The following is a 25,518-nucleotide window of genomic DNA, read 5'->3' as shown; positions in this document are numbered from 1 at the left end:
CATTAATTGCAGATATTATTGGGAAAAAATAAATCAGAATCCCTAGCTCCAAGAGGCTAAGTGAGTTTCCCACATTCTTGAAGCTAGGAAATGGTAGAGTGGGCTCAAGCCCAGGCTACCTGCCTCCCAAGCCCGTGCTGGGACCACATTCTGCTCAGCCCTTCCTCTTCCCTGCAGCTCCCATTTCATGCCTTCTTCTGGTTTGTTTCTTCCTTTTGTCCCCCCTTCCCGAACAAGCCCTAAAGTGAAGCAGTCCTGGGCACACAGAGAACACAGAGAGGGGGCCTGCTAAAGTCTGTGCGCCCTTGCAGGCCTGCTCAGTCTGACCCTGCCATGGAGGACGCCACAGGCTGGCACTCAGAGATGTTCTATGTATAATTGTTTATAATGGCAAAACAACTGGCTGTCTATCCACAGGGGACCAAATAAAAAATTCACGTGACTTCTGCACAATGGACATCTCTGCAGTCATTGCAAAGAACAAAATAGCCCCTTAGAGAGCAATATCTAAGAAATATCATTAAGTTAAAAAAGCAACAACAGAAGACATGCTTTAAATGAGTCCATTTGATTGTTTTAAAATGTATTACATGATCTTAATTTCATTGACTGTTTGATTATTGCTGTGACAGTGTTCTTTTAGTGAGGTAAAAGTTCACAAAACATAAAATTAACCATTTTAAAATGAAAAATTCAGGGGCCGGCCCGGTGGCTCAGGTGGTTGGAGCTCCATGTTCCTAATGCCAAAGGCTGCCGGTTTGATTCCCACATGGGCCAGTGGGCTCTCAACCACAAGTTGCCGGTTCGATTCCTCGAGTCCTGACAACTGGACCTGGAGCTGAGCTGTGCCTTCCACAACTAAGATTGAAAGGACAACAACCTGCCTTGGAAAAAGCCCTGGGAATACACACTGTTCCCCAATAAAGTCCTGTTCCCCTTCCCCAATTAAAAAAATCTTTAAAAAATAAAATGGAGGGGCCGGCCCGGTGGCTCAGGCAGTTAGAGCTCCGTGCTCCTAACTCCGAAGGCTGCCGGTTCGATTCCCACATGGGCCAGTGGGCTCCAAAACACAAGGTTGCCAGTTCAATTCCTCGAGTCCCGCAAGGGATGGTGGGCTCTGCCCCCTGCAACTAAGATTGAACATGGCACCTTGAGCTGAGCTGCCTCCCGGATGGCTCAGTTGTTGGTTGGAGCGTGTCATCTCAACCACAAGGTTGCCAGTTCAATTCCTCGACTCCCGCAAGGGATGGTGGGCAGCGCCCCCTGCAACTAAAATTGAACATGGCACCTTGAGCTGAGCTGCCGCTGAGCTCCCGGATGGCTCAGTTGGTTGGAGTATGTCCTCTCAACCACAAGGTTGCCGGTTCGACTCCTGCAAGGGATGGTGGTCTATGCCCCCTGAAACTAGCAACGGCAACTGGACCTGGAGCTGAGCTGCGCCCTCCACAACTAAGACTGAAAAAAAAAGAACAACAACTTGAAGCTGAACAGAACCCTCCACAACTAAGATTGAAAAGGACAACAACTTGACTTGGAGAAAAAGTCCTGAAAGTGCACACTGTTCCCCAATAAAGTCCTGTTCCCCTTCCCCAATAAAATCTTTAAAAAAAAAAAAATAAATAAAAATAAAAAAATAAAATAAAATGGAAAATTCAGTATCATTTAGTACATTCACAATGTTATACAACGATCACCCCTAATTTCAAAACATTTTCATCACCCCAAAAGGAAATCACATTCTCATTAAAGAGTCACTCCCAATTCCCCTACCCCCCAGCCCCTGGCAACCACTAATCTGCTTTCTGTCTCTATGGATTAACTTATTCTGGATATTTCATATAAAAAGAATTATATAATAAAAAAATTTTTTCAAAGAATCTTTACAGAAAAAAAATTTTGTTTTTTTATTTTAGAGTGTTATAGCTTAAGATTTATTTTCTCATTCAATGAATACAGATTAAGTACCTCATTTACATAACCAGAAAGTTTAATTTTGATTAATGAAAAAAGTAAAGTGCTATTTATTTCCTTATCTTTGTTTTTTAAAAATCTAAAACACCTACCAAGATTTTACCAAACAGTAAGATCAGTTAATTAAGCAAGTTAAGAGTTTCAGACAAGATGGCAGAGCAGGTAAAAGCTGTGCTTGCCTCTTCCTGTGACCAAATTAAAACTAAATTATAGAACAATCAAACTGGAGAACAATCTGAAGACTAGCTGAACAGAAGTCCTATAACTAAGGATATAAAGACGAAGCCACCTTGAGACTAGTAGGAGGGGTGGAGACATAAAAAGTCTGTTCCCACACCTACATGTGGCAGTCAGGAATTAGGAGGAATATCTCAGCTGCAAAGTTCTACCCCTGAGGAGCGAGGGGTCCCAGGCCCACACCAGGCTCCCCAAACCAGAACACAAGTGCCAGAAAGAGAAGGCCCCTCAATACCTGGCTGTGAAAAACCAGCAGGAATTGATTTTGTCCACCCAATTGAAACAGAAGGTGGCTGGAAAACCAGATGTGCACTTAAAGGGCACACCCCCCACCCCCACCCCGCACAGATTCACTCACTCCCAGGCCCTCACCCTGGACTCTGGTGGAGCAACTGTGGCTCAGGAGGTGCCAGAGACATACAGGGAGGGACAGAGTTGTGTGGCTTCAGGATGAGGGCTGGAGAGAAAGCCGCCATAGTCCCTGTGTTGAGCCCTCCTCCCATGTGGCCAGCAGGTGGATGCCATCTTTCCTGTGTTGATACTTCCTTCCACCTGGCTAACCACTTAAATTACTAAAAGTACTAGACTAGTCAGGGGGATCACTACTTAAATTATACAAAAGTCTAATTTCAGGTGCTGTACACCTGAAATCAATATAAAATACTATTGAATGTTAACTGCAATTTAAAAATTTAAAAGGCGGGGAAAGGTAAAGGGGAATAAAAGGTTCAAATTTCCAGGTATAAAACAAATAAGTCATGGGGATGTAATGTACAGCATTACAGACAAGATGGCAGAGCAGGTAAATGCTGTGCTTGCCTCTTCCTGTGACCAAATTAAGACTAAATTATAGAACATTGGGAATATAGTCAATAATACTGTGATAACATGGTACGGCGTCAGATGGTTGCTGGTGAACACTTCTTTAGGTATTTAAATATTGAATAATTATGGTGCACACCTGAAACTAATATAATATTGTATGTTAGCTATATTTTAATAAAAACCTTTAGAAAAAAGCAAGTTAAGTATATACCAAACAGTAAGATAAGTTAGAAAACACAAGAAAAAAGAGCCAAAAATTCATAATTCATAATAAATCTGATAAGGCCTATAACAGACTTCACTTTACATTATCTATGAACACAGGTTTTGCTAGATTAAATACAAGGGGTGACTTTATTAAGCTTAAAAGTGAGGATTACCAAAAAAAGACTTCAAATAAACACTTCAATGAACAAAAAATAGTTGAGAACTAAATTTTCCTTCAGTTTTTCATAAAAATCAGCTATAAGCAATTTTGAACATTTTTTTCATTACCTGGCTTTCTTTTCTTAATTTGCATTTAAAATAATTTCTATCATATATTATAATATAGCAAGTTTCTGCTCTCCCTTAACCCCATTTCTGTTGTTTCTTTATAATAATCTCCTAATCTTGATTCTCTTATTAAATCTTTATTTTCATCTTACCTTTCTTAAAAGAATATTTCCCCTTCACCCTCATCTTCACATTCATATAGCTATTCTTTCTAGTTGCCTTTTAATTCTTTCCTTTCATAACGGCATACCTAAGAATTGTTTACTCCCACTAACCTTTATAAAACCCAGTCCTGTACATATATATCTCTTGTTACTTATTTTCTATTCTGTTCTTCAGGACCTCCATTTCTTTCTAGGATCCTTTTCATTACTAGGATCAGGGGGATGGTATACGAAAAACAATGGGGAAATAACTTAAAACAACACAACTTACCTTTGTAAGACCAGCGACTGTTAAAGGCATGAAAGGAGGTTTTACAAGAGGTTCAGGTGAGGGAAAATCAGGATGAGAAAGGCCCTGGACTGTTTTTGACGGTTTAGGAAGGGTCTCAGCCAGATCTTCATTCTCACTATGAGATTTATTGTCCTCATAGAAGATCTTATTTTCAGGTTTCACAATGGCATATTTTGCTTCTACTACAGTGAAAACAAAGTAAAGGGTACATGAAAATATCTGTGACTTCAAATCAGTTCATAACATAAGAACAGACTCTTCAAATAGCTTACTGTTTTTCTGGGATTGTTGAACAGCAGTCATTAGCTTTGCTAAGCTTGGTTTCATGACATTCTAGGAAAAAAATTATAGCTTTAAGTATCAAATTTGATAATAATGATAATATTCACCATTAATAGGTGATCTCACACAAAGAGCACAGTCTTTGGACTCATTCAGATGTAGATCTGTATCCCATCTCTGCCATGTACTAACCTACACATTCCTATAGGGTAAAAATTGTAAGAGAAGACAAAGTAAGCCCCAAAATGTTACTATCATCATCCCTAAGATTATTATCCAAATACTAAGATATCCATTAGATTATAAAATTTAACCCTATGTAGTTTAGAGTACTACTGAAAAAGCTAACATTAAGACATTTAAATTAATTGTTATATTTTGAAATGTGTTTGCATGATTTATAGTTACATGAATTATCTCTTGTGGGAGAAAATATGAGAATATAGTTTTTAGTAGTAGATAGGTTGGAATTGCAAACAGTATAAAGTGGCTTCTATTCTTTTTGTCAAAAGGCTAAAAACAAATGATTGTTTCAATTCAGCTGCTTCCAAGAAAGAGAAAAAAAAAAAAAAAACAGAATAAACCTGAGGGTCAATAATTCATGAATAAGAGCTACATACATACTAAATAGAAAGCCATGACGAGATATGTTGACAATGGAGACAGAGAGATGGACTGAAAAAAACACACTGAAGCAATGTTTTCTGCAAGGAAAAAATTAGGCTAGGAATAAAAACAAAAAGGAGGTGGGAGAGGAGAAAGAAAGGAAATAAATGAGATATGACCAGTTAATCAAGTACAAACTTAAGACAAGGATAAAAAGCAAAGCATAAGTACAGGGTATGTGGATAAATATATAGATATAGATATAGATATAGATATAGATATAGATATAGATATAGATATAGATATAATATCACTATATATAAATATATTTATAAGACTTTAGTAATCATCAATATTATTAGGAATATACTGGAAAAAACCTCTGCTTCACATATTTATTATACATTAACATATATAACATTTTATAAAAATATATAAATACATAAAAAAATATATAAAACAGAGTATATTGGTTCATAGTACATCCTAATAATACTGATTTGCATTACTCTATAATTATTTGTTTACAAATTCTACTGTAATAAAAAGTTTAATTTGTCAGTATAGAATTAGTCATACAATTATTTTAACATGGGCATCTATCATGACACGAAAGCTATAAATAACTAGAGAGAGAGAAAAATAGAAAAAGAAATGTTCCTAACACATCTGCTTTCCACTTGGAGAAAGAGTTGGTAATCAGAATTCTAAACAGGAATGTGTGGCTTGAAAACGTATTTTAGATAATGCCTTATAGGACTGTACACTTGAAAGCCATGTAATTTTATTAACCAATGTCACCTAAATAAATTTAATTAAAAAAATTTTTTTTAAAGGATATATTTAATGGAACATGAGATAGGGCTAAGAAAAGTTTGAAAATTTTTAATCTAAAAGTCTAAGCTCACAATTAAAGGATACTAAAAAATATACTATAATCTACTTTCTTAACACATATTTCTTATTTATTTCCTTCTTATTTGTGACATATTTCCTCAACATAACTCAACCGAAATTATATATCCTAAACATTAAAAGTGAATATAAATTTAAGTCATATTTCTAGAAAATCAGATAGATTTAACTTTGATATATTATGTCTAATGTATTACTTGTAACATTTCATTACACAAAATGTTATTTATCTTTGTTCATTTATTCACATTCAAAAAAATATTAAAGAGCTTCTTACATGTAAGACCTTATTCTAGCTGCTCCAGGATGTGTACAATTATGTTTTCTAATGTCCAGTACCTCATAGGATGTAGGGGCTTTAAAATGAATGTTTAAATCATTACAATAACAAAACATCTGAAATTTGAAATTTGAGACTGTGATACAAGGACTCTGGGTAGATATTTTTAAAAGCTATTATACAAAAGTTTCTAGTTTTGGTCAAGAATGTGAAATAGGTAAATGCTATGCTTGCCTCCTCCCATGACCACATCAAAATTAAAACTAAATTATAGTACAACCACCTTTGAGAACCACCTGAAAACTAGCAGAACAGAACTCTTATAACTAAACATATACAGAAGAAACCACATCAAGACTGGTAGGAAGGGTGGAGATTTGAAACCTGGTCCCATAGCCATATGTGAGTAGTTAAGAATCAGAAGGGATATCCTGGTTGCGGAGGTCCCCCCTGCGGAGTGAGGAGTTCCAGTCCCACACTGGACTCCCCAGCAGGAGCCCCAGTGCTGGCAAAAGGAGTCTCCACAGTATCTAGCTGTGAAAATCAGCAGAGATTCGTCCAGGTGTGATGTAGGGCTGCCGGACTCCCAGATGTTCTTAAAAGGAACATGGACTTACTCACCGAACGACACACTTGCTTTCAGCTCCAGCACCGGGCAGAAACTTGAAAAGCACCAGGGACATATAGGGAAGAAGTGAACTGTCTGACTTCAGTGCAAGGTATGGAGGGGCAGCACTGTCTTCCATTTTGATCATTTATTGAGCCCTTCCCCCACACAGCTGGCAGTTGCAGGTGGGCTCCAAATCTGATTCTCCATTAAACTCGCCTCACCCTGGTGATTCACTCAGAACTTGCCCCACCCAACTCATGCACAGGCCTGAACATCTCTCAGCAGATACTACTCACAAGCAGCTGGTCTCGGCCCACACTGTGGACTTCCTTGAAATCTCTTAAAGGTCCACAAACCCTAAAAAAGCATGCCTATACTTCTGGCTAAGTGGCCCTTAGCCCAGTACTAGTGGGAGCTGGCTTCCATTCATAGCATAGGCTCTTCCAGGTGCCTCCAAGCCAAGCACAGGCAGTTACCAACAACAGATCACTTTGTAACTCCTACTAGGTGGCCCTGGGCCAACCACAAGCAGCAGAAGACCTAGGCTTACACCAGAGCTTCTCCCAAGAAATCCAAGAACCAACAGACCCAGAGATGAGCTTCAGACCATACCACAGCATCACCCAATTAGGTCCACAAACGACACACCCAAGGGTGGACTCAGCAGACACCAGAGGCCTGCAACAGTGAATTCCCCTCCGTGGGGTTAGCCCACGCACAATAGTTCATCTGCAGTAGTCACAGACAGTCCTCACATGCAGTCAGCCTAAGGGTCAATTCCACACATTGACATGTCAACAGTAATCAAGTCTCAACAACAGGAGGGCACATACAACCCATACAAGGGACACTCGTGGAGAATCTGGCTCAGGTGACCAGGGAGAATGGGCCGCTGGGCCCCACAGGACACCAACTACATAAGGCCACGTTGCCAGAAGTGGGAGACTTAGCAGATATACCTAATACAAAGAAACAAATATGGAGAGGCAGCCAAAATGAGGAGATAAAGAAATACATCTCAAATGAAAGAACAGGAAAAAACTCCTGAAAAACAACTAAACAAAATGGAGGCAAGCAATCAACCTGATACAGAGTTCAAAAAACTAGTTATAAGGATGCTCAATGAACTTCAGGAAATAATAGATTAATTCAGTTGGAACTTTACAATAAAGAGATAGTAAACATAAAATAGGATATAGAAACCATAAAAAAGAGCCAGTCAGAAATGAAGAATACATTAGATGGCATCAACAGCAGATTAGATAAAGTAGAGGATCAAATCTGTGATTCGGAAGACCAGGTAGTGGAAAAAACACCCATTTGGAACAGCAAAAAGAAAAAATAATTAAAGAAAATATGACTATAGTTTAAGGGACCTCTGGAACAACATTCATATCATAGGGGTACTAGGGAGAAGAGAAAGAGCAAAAGATTGAAAACCTATTTGAAGAAATAATAACTAAAAACTTACCTATCATGGCAAAGGAAATGTACATACAAGCCCAGGAAGCCCAGAGTCCCAAACAAGATGAACCCAAAGAGGTCCACACCAAGGCACATTAGAATTAAAATGCCAAAGGTTAAAGACGGGAGAATCTTAAAAACAGCAACAGAAAAAGCAGTTTGTTACCTACAAGGGAGCTCCCATAAGACTGTCAGATGATTTCTCAACAGAAACTTTTCAGGCCAGAGGGGATTGGCACTAAATATTCAAAGTGAAGAAAGGCACGAAATATTCAAAGAGAAGAAAACTAAGGACCTACAACCAAGACTACTCTACACAGCAAGGCTATCATTTAGAATCAAAGAGCGATAAAGAGTTTCCCAGACAAGAGAAAGCTAAAGGAGTTCATCATCACCAAATCAGTATTACAAGGAATCTTAGAGGAATGAAGAAGAAGAAGGGGGGGAGGAGGAAAAGGAAAAGGAAGAGGAGGAGGAGAAAGAGAAGAAGAAGACAAAGGAGAAGGAGAAGGAGAAGAAGAAGAAAAGGTAAAAAATGTGAATAATAAAATGGAAATAACTACATACCTATCAATAACCACTTTAAATGTAAATGGATTAAATGCTCCAATCAAAAGACATAGAGTGGCTGAATGGATTGAAAAAAACAACACCCATATCTATTACATCAAACTAAAGTTTTTGTACAGCAGAGGAAACCATCAACAAAACCAAGACAACCTAATAAATGGGGGAAGATATTCACTAATGACATATCCAAGGGGTTAATATAAAAAATTTAAAAAACTCATACAACTTAACACCAAAAAGACAAACAATCCAATTAAAAAATGGGCAGAGGACCTGAATAGACATTTCTACAAAGAAAACATATAGATGGCCAATTCACATATGAAAAGATGCTCAATGTTATTAATCATCAGGGAAGTGCAAATTAAAACTACAATGAGATATCACCTCACACCTGGCAGAATGGCCATCATTAATAAATCAACAAACAAGTGTTCAGTAATATTGTATGCCAACTATAATTATATATATATATATATTCACAGGATATAGAGTTCAGCATAGGGAATAGAGTCAATGGAATTTTAATAGATATGTATGATGTTGGGGGGCAGTAGATTGGGGGGGTTGTCACTTTGTGAGGGGTGAAATGTCTGGCTATTGCATTGTTTTGTGCACCTGAAACTAAAAAAAAAAAGATCAATTAAAAACAAACAAGTGTTGGTGAGGATGTGGAGAAAAGGGAACTCTCGTGCAATGTTGGTGGGGTTGCAAATTGTTGCAGCCAGTCTAGAAAATAGTCTGGAGGTTTCCTCAAAAAATTAAAACTAGAACTACCATATGACCCAGCAATCCCACTTCTGGGTATTTATTCAAAGAAATCCAAAATACTAATTCAAAAAGATATGCGCACCCCTACGTTCATCAGAGCATTATTTACAATAGCCAACATATGGAAGCAAACTAAATGTTCATCAATAGACAACTAGATATAGAAGATGTGGTACATATGTGCTATGGAATATTACTTTGCCATAATAAAGAATAAAATCTTATCATTTGTGCCAACATGGGTGGACTTAGAGGGTATTATGCTAAGTGAAGTAAGTCAAATAGAGAAAGACAAATACCATATGATTTCACTTATATGTGGAATCTAAAAAGCAAAATAAATGAATAAACAAAAGAGAAACTCATAGATACAGAGAATAATCTGACAGTTGCCAGGTGGGAGGGGGGTTGAGGGCTAGTTGAAAAAGGTGAAGGGATTAAGAAGTACAAATTGGAAGTTACAAACATAGTCATGGGGATGTAAAGTACAGCATAGGGAATATAGTCCAAATATTGTAATAACTAAGTATGGTGGTGGGATAATAGACTTATCGAGCATCACATTGTAAATTATATAAATGTCTAACCACTGTGCTATACACCTGAAGCTAACATTATATTGAATGTCAACTATAATTGAAATTAAAATTTAAAAAAACAACAAAATCTCTGAATTTTACCATATGGTTATTAAGAATCTCTGATTTTAGAACTGGTTATTGTTTTAGGCAAAACATGTATTCCTCAATTAGATGAAGACTTTTGAATATACTCTTAGTGCAATGATTTAGAACACAGTGGAATCCTTTGTAATATGGGTTTTGAGAAAGACAATTTAAATTTCTAAATTTCTACAATTTCTACTATTTCAGTCTAAATGTGGAACCCAGGATAGAAACAGAAAAAACTCCCTCCGAACAACTGTATGATACAAAAATTTTTTAAAAATTAAAAAATAAATTTAAAAAAACTATGTATTATATGCTATTTAGTTTTGGAACTGAAAGTCACCAGGAAGATATTGTGATTATTACAATAAGTAATCTGATCCATTAAAGATTTCATTTATAATCCTTACCCTTGACCAAATTTCATATCTCTTCCATTGTGGGAAACCTTTTCCCAATATAATTTTCCTATTACTATACATTTACCAGCCCATTCTTTTTTTCAGCCGCCACTTTCAGTACTTACTAAAATTTTAAAAAAGAAAGAAAAAGGAAAAAACCTCAACTAGTCATATTTCTATAAAAGTGTGCTCTGGTGAATTTTCCATTACAAACATAAAACAATGATAGGTGGAACCCTACTAAATTTTAAGAGTAAGAACCACTCAAAACTAAGTTCAGAGCAGGAAAATTAATTTTACAAAGGAGCACTGTACCTTGGTATCAAAATCAAAGTCTTCATCATCCGATGTAGGCCATGAATCATCAATGCCAGGTTTTTTGGAAAGACTTTAGGGTAAAGATATACAACAAAAACAAGTGAGTTCATTTCTTTAAAAAAGCAAAAACAACAACAAAAACGGAGTGGTAGTTCAGCTATCTGTATATTAAATGAAGTTTCTTGATATAATTAAAATTTGGCCTGTTTTTAAAACGTTTTCAGTTATCTAGTTCTGCTTCCACCTCTCCCAACCTATGACATAGTCAATGAAGATACAGTCTAAATTTCCATCACAAACAGTGACAACCAATATATCAGCAAAGCCTGAAATTACTTTGTTTTCACCAGACGTCATGAAGGATGGATTGAAAATCCAATTAATAGCTGACATAACTTCTGTAATTTGAACTGGGCCAAATCTGATTACCTAAATCAAGGAAGAAAGATACACTGTCCCTTCTCCATTGTCCTGCTTCAGAGACTAACCTGTGTCTGTCAAAAATGGCTCTTTGTTTTTAGCATGGAAACCACTAACTAAGGTGACCCCATTCTTTCCTTTTATCCTAAAATAGTACAGAGAGTTTCCTGAAATGTTTGAAATGTTTGCAAGTTACAAGCACAAAAGTCAAAGAACAAAGTTGTATGTTGTTAGCTTTCCCACTCCCAGATCTCTCATCCTCAGGGCTCCCTGGCAACCTCCAACCTTGAAATCTGCAGCCTATGAAAGCACAGACTCCTGAAACAAGGACAGGCTCAAATGACCCGCAGTAGGAGCTCTTTATTTCCCTATTCCCTATTTTTTCTTGTGTTTCACATATACACATATACAGGCTTCTTAGGAAAACTCTAAATCAGCGTTAACACATAACTAAATTAGACTCTCTGAGCTCATCTGATCTGCATCTGAATCCTGACTCCAGAGTTGCCCAGGAACTTCTCAGTACAGGCTGAGGGAAAGAGAATGACTTTGGGAAGCCAGGCGGGCTGAAGGTCAAAGTACAGGTCAGCCACTATGTTCCAGTAACTGTGAAACCATAGGTCAATCAATCAACCTCGCGGAACCACAATGTCTAATTAATAAAAAGTAAGCTAGAACAGCACAGGTATTGTGATGACTACATAACAAATGTTAAGCACAAACCGTGTTTCCTCAAAAATAAGACCTAGATGGACAATCAGCTCTAATAAGTCTTTTGGAGCAAAAATTGATATAAAACCTGGTCTTATTTTGCTATAATATAAGAGCCAGTCTTAATATAATATAATATAATATAATATAATATAATATAATATAATATAATATAATATAATATAATATAATACCAGGTAGAATATAATATAATATAATATAATATAATATAATATAATATAATATAATATAATACTGGGTCTTATATTAATTTTTGTTCCAAAAGATGCATTATAGCTGATTGTCCAGCTAGGTCTTATTTTTGGGGAAACATGGTAATATAGGGTCTAGCCGAGAGTAGAACACTCAATAAATGTTGGTTTCTCTTCTCTGCAGTCCCTTAGTTAACACATGATTTTTTAAAATCCATAAAATCCTACCTGCTTACAGAGTCTTCTTCAGAACATTCATCCACTATTAAAGAAAAACATAAGATACATTTTAAATCCACAATAGAAAAATACAGAACTTTAAAAGTATCAGACTGATGCTGTGTTAAAAGTATTCCTTTGGGACGACTAAAGACTATACTAGAATGAATATTAAGGATACTATTGGTAGACAATTAATACACGAAGAACTTTTACTTCCCCTCCTTTCTATATGTGAAACACAAGAAAAAAAGAAAGGTATTTATCAAAATTTGATACATACAAGTTAACTGTTATTTATAATGATCATAATCCCAACCAAACCCCATCAAACTGAAAGAAAATGGTATCTTTAGTAAAATCAGTATCATAAACTGACAATGTCAAATGTAAATCACATGATTTTTCTGACTTCTATCATGAAGCCGAGTTATAACAGTGTACACTTATTTTGCTGTTACGCAGTACAACGTGTCCAGCTCTTCCATCAAGAGTGTTCAGTTTAGGATGAAACACCCTGTCATAAGGAAGCTGGGTCGATGGGCACCATACTTTGCAGCACTGCACAACACAGGAAGCTGACTCTTTTTGCCATCATTGCAAGGTAAGTATGAAAGACTTTGTGATCCCAGTTTTATCAAGTATAACCCCTGAGACTGTTTCCTTCCATTGCTAGCGAGTCTATCTGGACCCTCCTCATAGAACAGGAAGGTCCAAACAGTGCTCTGCAGTAGCGCTTGATGCCATTTTTCTCAACCCTCCCCATTATGAGGCAAATGTCTATAGAAATCATGTTTTTTCAGCTTGTAAGGCATATGTCATCAGATCCTATGCCATTGAACAACAGCAACAAACAACCAAAGAAACAAAAACTCACAAAAGACAAAGAGGTTATTTTGAACAACTACATTCAATGACCTTGGAATTTTAATTTTTTAAACATTCAAAAAGATACCCACGGTATGATTCCAACTATATGACATTCCGGAAAACTACGGAGGTAGTAAAAAGATGGTTTCCAGTGGTCAGGGAAAAGGGAGGGCTGAGTAAACAGAGCACAGAGGATATCTAGGAGTGAATCTATTCTGTATGGTACTGGGATGGTGGAAACGTCATTAGACATTTGTCAGAACCCACAGATTGTACAACACCAAGAGTGACCCTAATGTAAACTACGGACTCCGAATGATAACGGTGACTTAGTGCAGTTCATCGATCGGCATTAACGTACCACTCTGGTGCAGGGTGTCAACAATGAAGGAGGTTCTGTGTGTACAGGGATATGTGCTTTGTGGGAACTCTCTGTACTTTCTGCTCAATTGTGCTATGAACCTAAAACTGCTCTAACAAATAATGCTTATTAATTAAAAAAAAAAGGTATCCACTGAACCTGCTATTACCATATATTAATATATTAATGCTATTTTCAAGACACAGTCACCTTGAAAATTAAGATAAAGATCTAAGTATCAGAATATGGATATTATCCACCCAATTGAATGAAGTATATGAAAATCCATAAATAAAGCAAATCATTTTAGTTGCATACTTAGGCAAGAAAATAATTGATAAATATGATTGAACATCTTGCTTTATCATGATGAACAGGGATGTACTGCAAAGTGAATCAAAACTGAATCATTCCTATACTTAAAAGGCAATTTTATTCTAATTTTAAATTAGAAATCATTATGCTGATTTTATCTAAAAATTACATTAAAAGATTAATCAGGTAAAAAGGAAATATTATAAGTACCATAGTAATTTATGTACAAATACCTGTTAAATATTTTAAAAAGGCAAAAAAATAACCAGCACTGAAATTTACTATGGATGCTACAACTGAAACCAGTACCATGGCATGTCATCATATTACTTGCTATTAAAATAAAATGTTAAGACAGTGTCAAAAATTTAAGTCAGGGCTATAACTGCTGTGCAGGAAGATTGCATACAGCAGGCCTAACTGCTATCCTTCGAAAGTCCTACTTGACTGGCTGACCCTTGGCTGGTGTCTGGAAACCTGGATTCCCACCATTCCCTAACTAAGTGTGGCTCCCAGGGCCTAAGGTGTTTGTACAAGGTGATTCATGCTAAAAACTCGCTTTCCTTCTGGGAATCTGGTACGTGCTAGGGGGAGCTTGCCGATGTGACTTGTGTGCCATAAAAGCATTAGGCACTGAGTCTAAGGAGACTCTGGTTCTGCTAGACAGCATTTCACATGTGGTGCCAGACTTTGACAGAGGAGAAATTGGCACATCCTGGTAACTCAACAGGGAGATGACTCTTGGAAGCTTGTGCCTCGTATCCTCCAGATTCTGGCCCATACACCTTTTCTCTTTGCTGATTTTGCTTTGACCCTTTCACTGTAATAAATCACAGGCATGAGTACAGTTATATGCTGAGTCGTGTAAAGTTTTCTGGTGAGTAACCAAACCTCAATGTGGTTTTAGGAACCTCTAACAAATTACATTATATGAAATTTTTATTATTTGGGTTGATGTTTTACTTGATCATAATCAAAAGGTTATTTCACAGAATACCTGTGCTTGAATTTGTTTTTCTTGATACTTGTTTTGGAGATTCCTGTAGATCTATATCTATTTAATAAAGGCATAAAAGGGAAAATTAAACAATGATGTCAGAAAATAATGTGAAATAAGTAACAATCCTATTTTAATCAGAATAAATAATGGAAAACCTTAATGACAATATGTTCTACAGTATGAAAGTTCCAATAAAGAAAATGAAGAGATCACACTGTCAATATTCTCCAACTAAGGAGGGCTTAATTCCTTTTTTATAATAGTTATCAATCAAGTAAATGGAATAAATATAGAAAAACATATAATTATCATCCATAGTATAATAATGTACTACTGATTATAGAGTTCGTTTTGTTTCTAATCTTTTTCTTAATTTCTTATAAAACTAAAAACATGCCTCACCTATTAAGGCAGTGGTTGACAGAACATGCCAAAAAATTACCATACTTTGCCATATATAATGCGCACCCACATTTTTGGCCCAAACTTTCAGGGGGAAAAAATCTTCCATTTTAATTTTTTAATTCAAATTTTTATTTGTTTACATTTAGGTACTTGTTATTTGCATTATAAAGGAATTTTAGCATTTATTTTTTAACATATTATGGTACAAGAAATTTTATGTAACAAATAATTATAAAACACAAGAACAGATACAAGGTACAAGAAATTTTATGTACTGGTAACAAATTTACAATATTTACGTATCATAGAAGGCCAAGAACTCTTCGACATTGCAAGTTCGTTGTAAGTTCAACAAAACCGATTATCGTATTCCAGGGTATTATTTTGCATATGGATATTGTTATTGATTTCTATGGTTAACACTTTTAACTCATAAGTATAACTAAAAGAATTAAAAACTTTTATATAGATACAGAATTAGTACTACCATGTACAATGTGTATCCTTATTTTTCCCTCACAAGTTTGGGCAAAAAAGTACGCAATATACATGGCAAAATACAGTATAATCAAAATGTACAATGATTTATCCATGGATATTCCATCAAACTCAACATGTATAAAACAAAAGTGGTCTTCCCTGCTGCTCTTCTCCATGTATCTGATAGAGTCCAATTCACTCCTCACGTCCAATTTAAATGCTGGTGCACAATATGGAAACCTATGAATCATCTCAGATTTCTCTCTCCCCACTAAAGTTTTATATTCAATCATCACTAAATCATGTTAACTGTACCTCTTTTCTGTCTCTGCTTTATTTTACCACAGCCACTGCCCTAGTCAAACATGGGCTCTTAACAGATGGCTTTCACAAGGAAAAAAAAAAAAAAACACTACTGATTATGGTTATTTCTTAAATGAATAAGATTTTTTTCCAGCAAAACAAATGAGAAAGATATAAGTCTAGAAAAAGACCAACATTTTAAATTGAATAAATTGAGCTTCCTCACTTTTATTTCTTTCAGCATGGATGGGTAAAAATGTCATAGTGAACTGATAATAGTCCAAGGAAGAAAAAGCTTCCTCTGTCTGCCAGTCTCTTTGTGGTTTCCTCCAACCTATCCTCTATAAGAGGGGACAGTAAACTATGGCCCGCAAGGCAACTCCACCCCGCCATCTGGTTTTGTATATAAAGTTTTACTGGAGTTGTCTTGCCTGTTCACTTACATATGGCCATGACTGCTTTCACACCATAATGGCAGATTTGAGTAGCTATGACAGAGACCAAATGGCCTAAAATCAGGCCCTTCACAGAAGAAGCTTGTTGGTCCCTGCTTTACACCACAACCAGAGTGCCCGAATCCACTTGTTCCTCTTCTGCTCAAAACTCTCCCATGAGCCCCTGCAGTAACCATTGCTGGCTCCCTGCCCACTAGCCATTCCTTAGTCTTCATTCTCACTGGAGAACCACAACTCTGTGTGGATATTTATTGTCCCAATACATAAAGAAGGTGGCTTCTCCTCAGCTCCAGAATAGGAAATGTTATACTAAGCTAACTACAGTGACTAGTTTTACCATTTAACTGGTATAGGAACGAGCATGTGATGTACCCCAGCCTATACATGTTACAGGGAGTCTACTGCAAGCCTCTGTTTTCTTCCTATTTAAAAGAAACACAGAGCTCAACATCACTAATCATCAGAGAAATTCAAATAAAAACCACAATGAGATATCACCTCACACCTGTCAGATGGTTATCATCAAAATGGGAATAAATAACAAGTGCTGACAGGGATGTGGAGAAAATGGAACCCTTGTGCACTGTTGGTGGGGTTGTAAATCGGTGCAGTCACTATGGAAAACAGTATAGAAATTCCTCATAAAATTAAAACTTGAACTACCATATGACCCAGCAATTCCACTTCTCAGTATTTGTTCAAAGAAAACAAAAATACTAATTCAAAATGATATCTGCACCCCTATGTTCACTGTAGCATTATTTACAATAGCCAAGATACGGAAGCATCATAGGTGTCCTTCGGTAGATGAATGGATAAAGATGTGCTGAATATACCATATATACACAATGGGATATTATTCATCCATAATCTTGCCATTTGCAACCACATGGATGTTCCTAGAGGGTATTACGCTAAGTGAAATAAGAGAAAGATAAATACCATAAGATCTCGCTTATATGTGGAATCTAAAAAAACAAGACAAACAAACAAAACAGAAAAAAACCCACAGCTACAAAGAACAACCTGATGTTTGCCAGAGGACAGGGAGTTGAGGGGATGGATGAAAAAGAAGGTGAATGAGAAATACAAACTTCCAGTTATAAAGTAAGCCACAGGGATCACGTACAGCAGAGTCAATATGTCAATAATATCGTAGTAACTTTGCATGGTGATAGTTGGTGACTAGACGTATCGTGGTGATCACCTCGTAAGGTATATAAATGACAAATTACTATGTTGTACACCTGAAACTAATATTACATCGCATGCCAACTATACTTTAAAGAAAAATTTAAAAAAGAGAAACATGTAAAGAAACGCAGTCCTTCCAGCCTTTGGATATTGTCCTCAAAACATGTTTGGCGCAGTTGCTAATTAGCTGACCGGGAAATGAGACTTAAACAAAACACTGACAGCCTCACAGGTGAAAAGGGCCAACATGTGGCATCCTGATGGCATCACTGAACCCCAACACCACCCTGGTTCCTGTAGTTTTAGCCACTGTTACCTAGGTCACCAATTATCTGCAGCTAAAAGCATTCTATCGGAATCATTTCCCAAGGCCTACAGGATCACAGCGACTCCTACCTCTAGTACTAAAGACTTTCCTAAGCTTGCCTCACCTAGGTATTCACCTCCTTCCCAACCATCCGCACAGCACACTGTTGGCACCATCAAAACTGAGCTGCTCAGACATCCTGCAAAGTTCACTTGGACATCTGAGCCTATGTCTGCGGCTCCTTCTGCAAACCTGTAACCTTGAGAGTTGTTCCTCCTGCCCAACCCGGTCCTTCTGCCTCTTTACCTGGCCCCCTTCACTCACTCTGCATGCTTCCCTTAATCCTACGCAGATTTTTACAACTCTGATTCCTCATACGGACTGAAAGTGTCTGGCACATACCACACACCAATAAAAACAATAAATAATGATAATTATAAGCTCTCAGTGGTCTCTGATGCCTAGTAAGCACCGTATAAAGTAAAGACTAAAAATGACAATAATACTGAGCTCTTGGAGAGCAGGGCCGGTGCTTTTAAAACACTTGTATTCTGCAGCATCAGAGTAACACTTAGTACCTGAAAGACACTGGATGGTCACATAGCAAACCATTACACGGACAAATGAATAAATGAATAAAAAGGTTTCCTTTTTATTAAAAACCACAGAAATAAACCAGGGACAGGTCTATAATATTATGAGCACCTTAAAAACCAAACTCCATGTCATCTTTGTGTTTCCAATAACTTGCAAAACCAACCTACAGAAGTTCTTGATAGAGGCCTACTAAGTGAAAGGGGTCCTCATGCATTCAGATTGTAAAATGTACAAGGTGCCACATCCAGTGAGTACAGCAGCATTTTTGTCATTGTGAAGCTTTTTCTACTTTTATCATAATGTTTTGAGACCCAAGGATGGCCATGTGGATATTTATTATGATTATCTTTCGACTAATGGCAACAGAGCATCTTGTTCTAAAGAAATTACAATGTCATAACAATTATCCAACAAATATAAGGAAACATCTTCTAATGAAGTCAACGTGTCTCATTCTGTTTTAACTTATGAGGAATGAAGGTGAAAATAGTGAAACCTTGTTAGTATATCTGTATGGAAAATAACCTATGCTTCTTTCTCAACAAGACATTGCTTTTCTGACTTGCATAGTACCAGTAGATATCTTTATAAAACAATATCATTGAGATTGCTGCACAGTGGCTAGTTTTGTAGTTCTTATTGTTTGCCATTTGTTTATAGCACCAGGAAGGTATTACTGAGTTCCTAGTTTGGGTTACATTTTCAGTGAGACCAATCACTATGTAATAACAAGTATTCATTTGCTAGATGTAATCCATTTGCTATAAATATTACTCAAAAGATCCATTTTTAAAACAAGTCTAATTTGGTACAAGGTGATTACAGAGGAAACATACAACACACTAATTTAAAAATCTTTTTTCTTATTTATGCAAAGATATAGGGCATTTTAGGGGTCATGACTAAATAAATGAATTTCTTTTCACATAATACTGTCTCAGATTTTAAATTACCTACAATTAACTTTTATAATAATTTTGAATACTAGACTATTAAGAATGAAATTAAGAAAGAAAATATATACATGCAATTTACACATTTTTTCACTGCTCTTTCATTAACAAAACTTCCTTACTCTTACTTTATCCATAGTAGAACCACCAAGAGTAATTCACTATCAGAAGTCTTACCTAGGGGGGTGGAGGGTGGGAGATGAGGGTAAGGGGGATCAAATATATGGTGATGGAAGGAGAACTGACTCTGGGTGGTGAACACACAATGGGATTTATAGATGATGTAATACAGAATTGTACACCTGAAATCTATGTAATTTTACTAACAATTGTCACCCCAATAAATTTAAAAAATAAATTTAAAAAAAAAAAGAAGTCTTACCTAAATTGCTGTTCTCAGAAGGTATTTTACATCTCCTTTCTTCTTTAGATTCAAAAATTAATTTGTGATTGCTGTGTATAAAAAAGGTGATAAATAGTATTACTATCTTAAAACTGACATAAAAATATTTATCAAATATACAAATTTCTTAGTGTATTTCAGATAATATCAGACTAATATTAAAACTTCAATTATCCCATACAGTTCAAATTTGTAAGTTCAACAAACTTTTTATAAAGCATGTTCTTAAAGAAGAAAAAAAAGGAAGATGAACCAGTCATGAATTGAGGGCAGTATAGTTCAATCAATTAATTACAGTTAGCTTGACATAAAAACAAGTGTCTTGAACTCAGAACTCCTACCGTGTTTCCCCAAAAATAAGACTTAGCCGGACAATCAGCTGTAATACATCTTTTGGAGCAAAAATTAATATAAGACCCGGTCTTACTTTACTATAATATAAGACTGGGTATAATATAATATAATATATAATATAATATAACATATAATACCAGGTCTTATATAATATAATGTAATATGATAATATTACATTATAACATAATATAATATAATACAATACCAGGTCTTATATTAATTTTTGCCCCAAAAGACGCATTAGAGGTGATGGTCCGTCTAGGTCTATTTTCAGGGAAACACGGTAGCTCTATAACAGCTATTCATAGTTCTCAGACAAGTTGCTTCTCTTTGGCTTAAAGTCCTCCTCTATAAAACAAGCATCTCACTGCCTTATTTTACCAGGTTGTTAGAGGAAATGAGGTAATATACCAAAACAGTGCTCAGAGAAATAATAAGGCAATGAAATGAGTTGCTCTTAAACTTTATTTGTAGAAACTATTTTGGAATCCCGAATAAACCCTAACGTGTGTCTTTCATAGGTTCTGACATTCAAATGTTGCAGTTTTCAGGAAATGTTATTAAGTTTGGTTATTAGCTACTCTTTTTTTATGGTTTGTAATTCAGGGCACCTCAGCTATTATAAAATTTGTAACTAAATTTATTTATAAATATATTACCTCATTAAATCAGATAACATAATGGTCCCCTATTCTTGTAGCTAATCACACTGACTGCAGAGAAGTAACAGAAGTGAAACCTGGCTGGGACTGCTGCTGTCCGGTCTGTATCTCCTCAAACGCTGAACCACAGGTCTTTATTAGAATGATACTTAACCTCCCTGTCCATTTCCATTGACTTGGAAGATATGACCCTCCTTACACACATGCATACTGATGAGTCATGGGTGGGCTCAGCTATTCTAGTGTTAAATAACCTACTTTAGATTCAGATTCAGGGCTTTCTGTTGACTGGCTTCCCTGTGAGGCATAATTGAGAATATTTTGAAACCTGAGGGAGATTCAAGTCACTTTGAAGAGTCATTATTATGAAAAAGAGATCACTTGAGAGGTCAACGTTAACTAAGGGATCTCAGGGAACTTGGTGCCTACTACTCTGGGAAGGGCGACATGGGACCTTCCGGGACCTAAGGGAAGGAGCTCTAGGGGATACCAAGCGGCCTTGGGGTACAGATCTGGTAACAGAGGAGAAAGGAAAGTCTGATCTTCTCCTGCACGTTATTTGACCCTCTTTGTCAGCTCAGAATGGTGCCAACTAACATCTGCTAGCAGAAGACACAACAAGACGCTCAAAGGGTAACTCATCATGAAGGTCTGGGCTGACATGCGGGCCCCACATAGCTTTCCAGTGTGGGGGGAAGGCTATGTGTGGCTAAAGCTGGGAGGCCCAGCTGCTGGGCCAGGGTGCTGGTGCTTTGGAATAGGGGCTGAGCACACAAGTAGGAGGGTGGAAACTAAGGAATGTTGGAACTTTGAAGTCCAAGTGTGGAAAACCACGGACACAGAGGACTCCAGATCAGCAAGGGAACCTGGGAGCAAAGGTCAGTCATGACTACGAGGTCAGACAATTAAGTTCGCGAACTCATCCTACTCACCTCATTGCTGAATATAACCAGGGTCACCTTCTAAGTACTCCCCTTGGAAAACTATGCACTAATGCAAGCACCTAGTCCACCCTTCAAAGCAATTTTGGAACTCTTTTTCTGGAATGGTCATCAGAGCTGTCATTGTATTACCCTTGATGTCCTGAATGTCATCAAAATGTCTTTCTTTGAATATTTCCTTTATATTTGGGTAAAGAAGAAGTCATTGGGGGCCAGATCAGGGAGGGTGTTTCAATAGTTATTTGTTTACTGGCTAAAAACTCCCTCACAGACAGTGCATGTGAGCTGTGCATTGTCGTAATGCAAGAGCCATGAATTGTTGACGAAAAGTTCAGGTCGTTTTTATCTAACTTTTTCACGCAGCCTTTTCAGCACTTCCAAATAGTAAACATGGTTAACTGTTTGTTCAGTTAGTACAAATTCATAATGAATGATCCTTCTGATATCAAAAAAAGGTTAGCAACATCGTTTTGACTCATGATTTGGACTAACGGAACTTTTTTGGTTGTGGAGAATTGGCTGACTTCCATTGTGCACTTTGACGCTTTGTTTCAGGGTCGTATTGGTATACCCGTGTTTCATCATCAGTGATAACATGGCCCAAAACATCGTCTTGTCTCGCCAAAAGGTCTTGGCAAACTTTGACTCTCCTTTGCTTTTGTTAATTGGTGAGTTCCTTCGGGACCATTTTTGCACACAACTTTCTCATGCCAAAATTTTCAGTTAAGATTTTCCTGTTTCTCTATCTATGTTTACTTGGTCTGCTATACTTCTCACAGTAAGGCAACAATTTTGACATACAATTTGACCAATTTTTTAAATGTTTTTGTCAGTTCTGCTCATAACTGGCCACCCTGACCTCTCTTCATCAGTGATGCGTTCTCACCCCTCAGAAAAACATTTAACCCATTTGTACACTGCCATTTTCTGCATGGCCTTATCCCCATAAACTTGGACTAACATGTCCCTGATTTCACTTCCACTCTTGCCAAGTTTAACAAGAAATTTAATGTTTGTTCATTGCTCTAATTCAAGCTCAGACATTCTCAAAACAGCACACAAAAACACACAATAATGAACGCCACTCAGCAAGACACCGCAATATGTCGACAGGAACACAGCAGTGAGACACTGATATACCAAGGTTATGAAACCTCACCGATGTAACCTTACTTGCTAATGTAAGCGCACGATGGCAAGTTCATGAACTTAATTGTCAGACTGCATATACTGTTCTTCCTGTTGCCCAGTCAGAATAATTGCTTTTCTACCTAAATGATAATGTGTTGATATTTTCCAGTATATAATTGTCAGTTAATCCTCTTCTTATTAATTTACTTTCTGACTTGATTGTTACCACTTCAGAATACTAAGTTTAAACAAAAAAAGAATGAACAACTGTACCTTTTCATCTTATCAACCGCATGTATGTTTGCATTTCTTTTTACTAAAAATTCCACCATTTGCTGATTGTTTTCACGTACAGCAAGTAAAAGGGGTGTGAGATCATCCTGTAAAATAGAGAAAACAATTTGTAACCTATAAAATTATATATTTCTAAACTGAATTTTAAAACTCATAAAAGATCCTCTGCACTTAAACATATAATAAACAAAAAGCAGCCCCCTGTGCTGTCATCTGCTGCTCCTTCTCTTTCAAATACCCTCCTTCTAGGTCCCCAGCAGATGAACTGCAACCTCATTCTCCAGAACTCCCTTCAAACACGGGCAGTCCTGGTTTCAGGAATCTTTGCTCCTATCACAGCCTCTATCGTAGTATAACTGCAGTGATTTTATTATTCCCCATCTGAGCCAAGAGCTTCTTGAGGGGCTATTTTTCATCTCTGTAACTCCAAACTCTAAAACATAGTAGTAAATGCTTTCAGTATTTTTATTGACTTAATCACCAAAACGATTATCTCTAGAGTAGTGTGTCTAAAATTATATTCCAAAGAATATGTACTTTATCGGAAGTTAAGTACTGTGTCCCAACAGGAAGATTCCAGAAAGATCACCTATGTTTGAGAAACATTACAAAACTGTGCTTTATATGCCTATTATTAAAGAAATGTTTCACTTTGCTTAATCCCCATTTGATAATGCTTCTCTGTGGCAAACATTTACATTTGAGAAGTTACAGAGTTTCAGGGGTACAGTTTTGAGAGCTTTTCAACAGAGGTGAAGACTTTCTCCAACTTATACAAACTTGCTTGCTTCTCTTCTATCAATGCTCTCAGGATCCCAGATGTCAACTTCAGGCTCTACTGCTCCAAAAGGATCACTAAGGAAATGGACTCCACGTTATAAAGAAATAGGCTTCACATGAACTTTGATTGCTTATGAATAAATGGTTCATGGGTTTTCTCCTATTATAAGATCACAGATTTTTATCTTAGCTGTTAGAACACTCAATATGAAATTTTATTCTCAATTATAGTGATAATCCTGGGACCCTAATGCATATCTATTTTTTTTAAGTTTGTTTTTATTCTAGTTCCATTTAATTGCTACTTAAAATTATTTTATAGTTTAGGCAAAATATAAATTAGAAACAAAAATATCATGGCTTACCAATAAACATTTTAATACTGATCTATATAGATTATTTTTAGCATAATAAAAGCTACTAAATCACTGACATTTTTAAGAAACAATGCTGAGGGAAAAGATATAATATTGTCTCGAATATGCATAACCTCTCCAACTATAACCATAAACCTCATAAGACTTAGAAACATTTCAATGGAAATATGATTATAGGACATATAAAGAAGAGTTTAAAAAAAAAACAAAAACATAAATTCTAACTTGAAAAATTCAATTTCATTGTAAAGAGATTAATATCAAATATAAAATACATATAATAAATCAATATAGACTGTCTTGAAAATCTTGAGATGTTTATCAAAATACACTGTAAAACAGGAATCGTAACCTCCAGTGCTTACAGAGTAAGTGAAGAACCCAGGTGGGGACAGTAGGAAACTAGAGAACACACGTCCCATGTAAGAGGCACAGCCTCGCCACAGCACACCCACTGTAGTCAGGGCTGAAGGGGACCAGGTTTGATTCTTTAGAGAAGCTCGGCATCCAGATTTCTACTGAGTCTCCAAAATTGTCAGTGTTGACTCAATATATGGAGGAAAACTAAACATACCCAGGGGCCACATTTAGTCTATAGGCCACTTGGGATTTTATATTTGCTGTTTCCAAATGGTTGTGTATAAAGTGAACATTTGTATGTAAAATCTTTCCTTTCTTTAGTATCACGTTTTATCAAAAAAATGGGCCCCAACATGTAATAAAAATTGTTATTTAGACTCATTATACCCACTTCAAGAATTTTTCCAATACTTACTCAAATCACAATCCATTTGTATTTATTTTTCACAGATTGTTAATCAAATGAATAATTACTTCATAGGACTGCTGAAACTAAATTATTAAAACAGTTCCCATCTGTATTGGTACTAACTTCATGGTTTTTG

At 36.5% G+C, this 25,518-nt stretch overlaps 1 protein-coding gene across 6 annotated transcripts in view; it reads right to left on the bottom strand.

Annotated features, from left to right (window-relative positions):
• The window catches only part of ANKRD26 (ankyrin repeat domain containing 26), an 89,980-nt gene that overhangs the window by 57,724 nt on the left and 6,738 nt on the right, over nucleotides 1-25,518 (bottom strand). For 4 of the 6 annotated variants that reach the window (XR_012493778.1, XM_074324970.1, XM_074324968.1 and 1 more), the window contains exons 4-10: nucleotides 23,436-23,542; nucleotides 20,054-20,124; nucleotides 14,975-15,031; nucleotides 12,441-12,474; nucleotides 10,867-10,939; nucleotides 4,257-4,317; nucleotides 3,964-4,166 (exon numbers count right to left, since the gene is read on the bottom strand). Coding sequence is in view for 5 of the 6 variants with exons in the window: in XM_074324970.1 (XP_074181071.1) it covers nucleotides 3,964-4,166; nucleotides 4,257-4,317; nucleotides 10,867-10,939; nucleotides 12,441-12,474; nucleotides 14,975-15,031; nucleotides 20,054-20,124; nucleotides 23,436-23,542 (606 nt within the window). In the remaining variant the exon portion in view is untranslated. The remainder of the gene's footprint in view (nucleotides 1-3,963; nucleotides 4,167-4,256; nucleotides 4,318-10,866; nucleotides 10,940-12,440; nucleotides 12,475-14,974; nucleotides 15,032-20,053; nucleotides 20,125-23,435; nucleotides 23,543-25,518) is intronic. The other 2 variants (XM_074324971.1, XM_074324969.1) reach the window with 1 other exon arrangement.

This window comes from Rhinolophus sinicus, linkage group LG02 (genome assembly GCF_036562045.2).
Source record: "Rhinolophus sinicus isolate RSC01 linkage group LG02, ASM3656204v1, whole genome shotgun sequence".
Taxonomy (NCBI): domain Eukaryota; kingdom Metazoa; phylum Chordata; class Mammalia; order Chiroptera; family Rhinolophidae; genus Rhinolophus; species Rhinolophus sinicus.
Note: the sequence above shows the minus strand (reverse complement) of the source record. Positions and strands in the feature narration are given on the sequence as shown.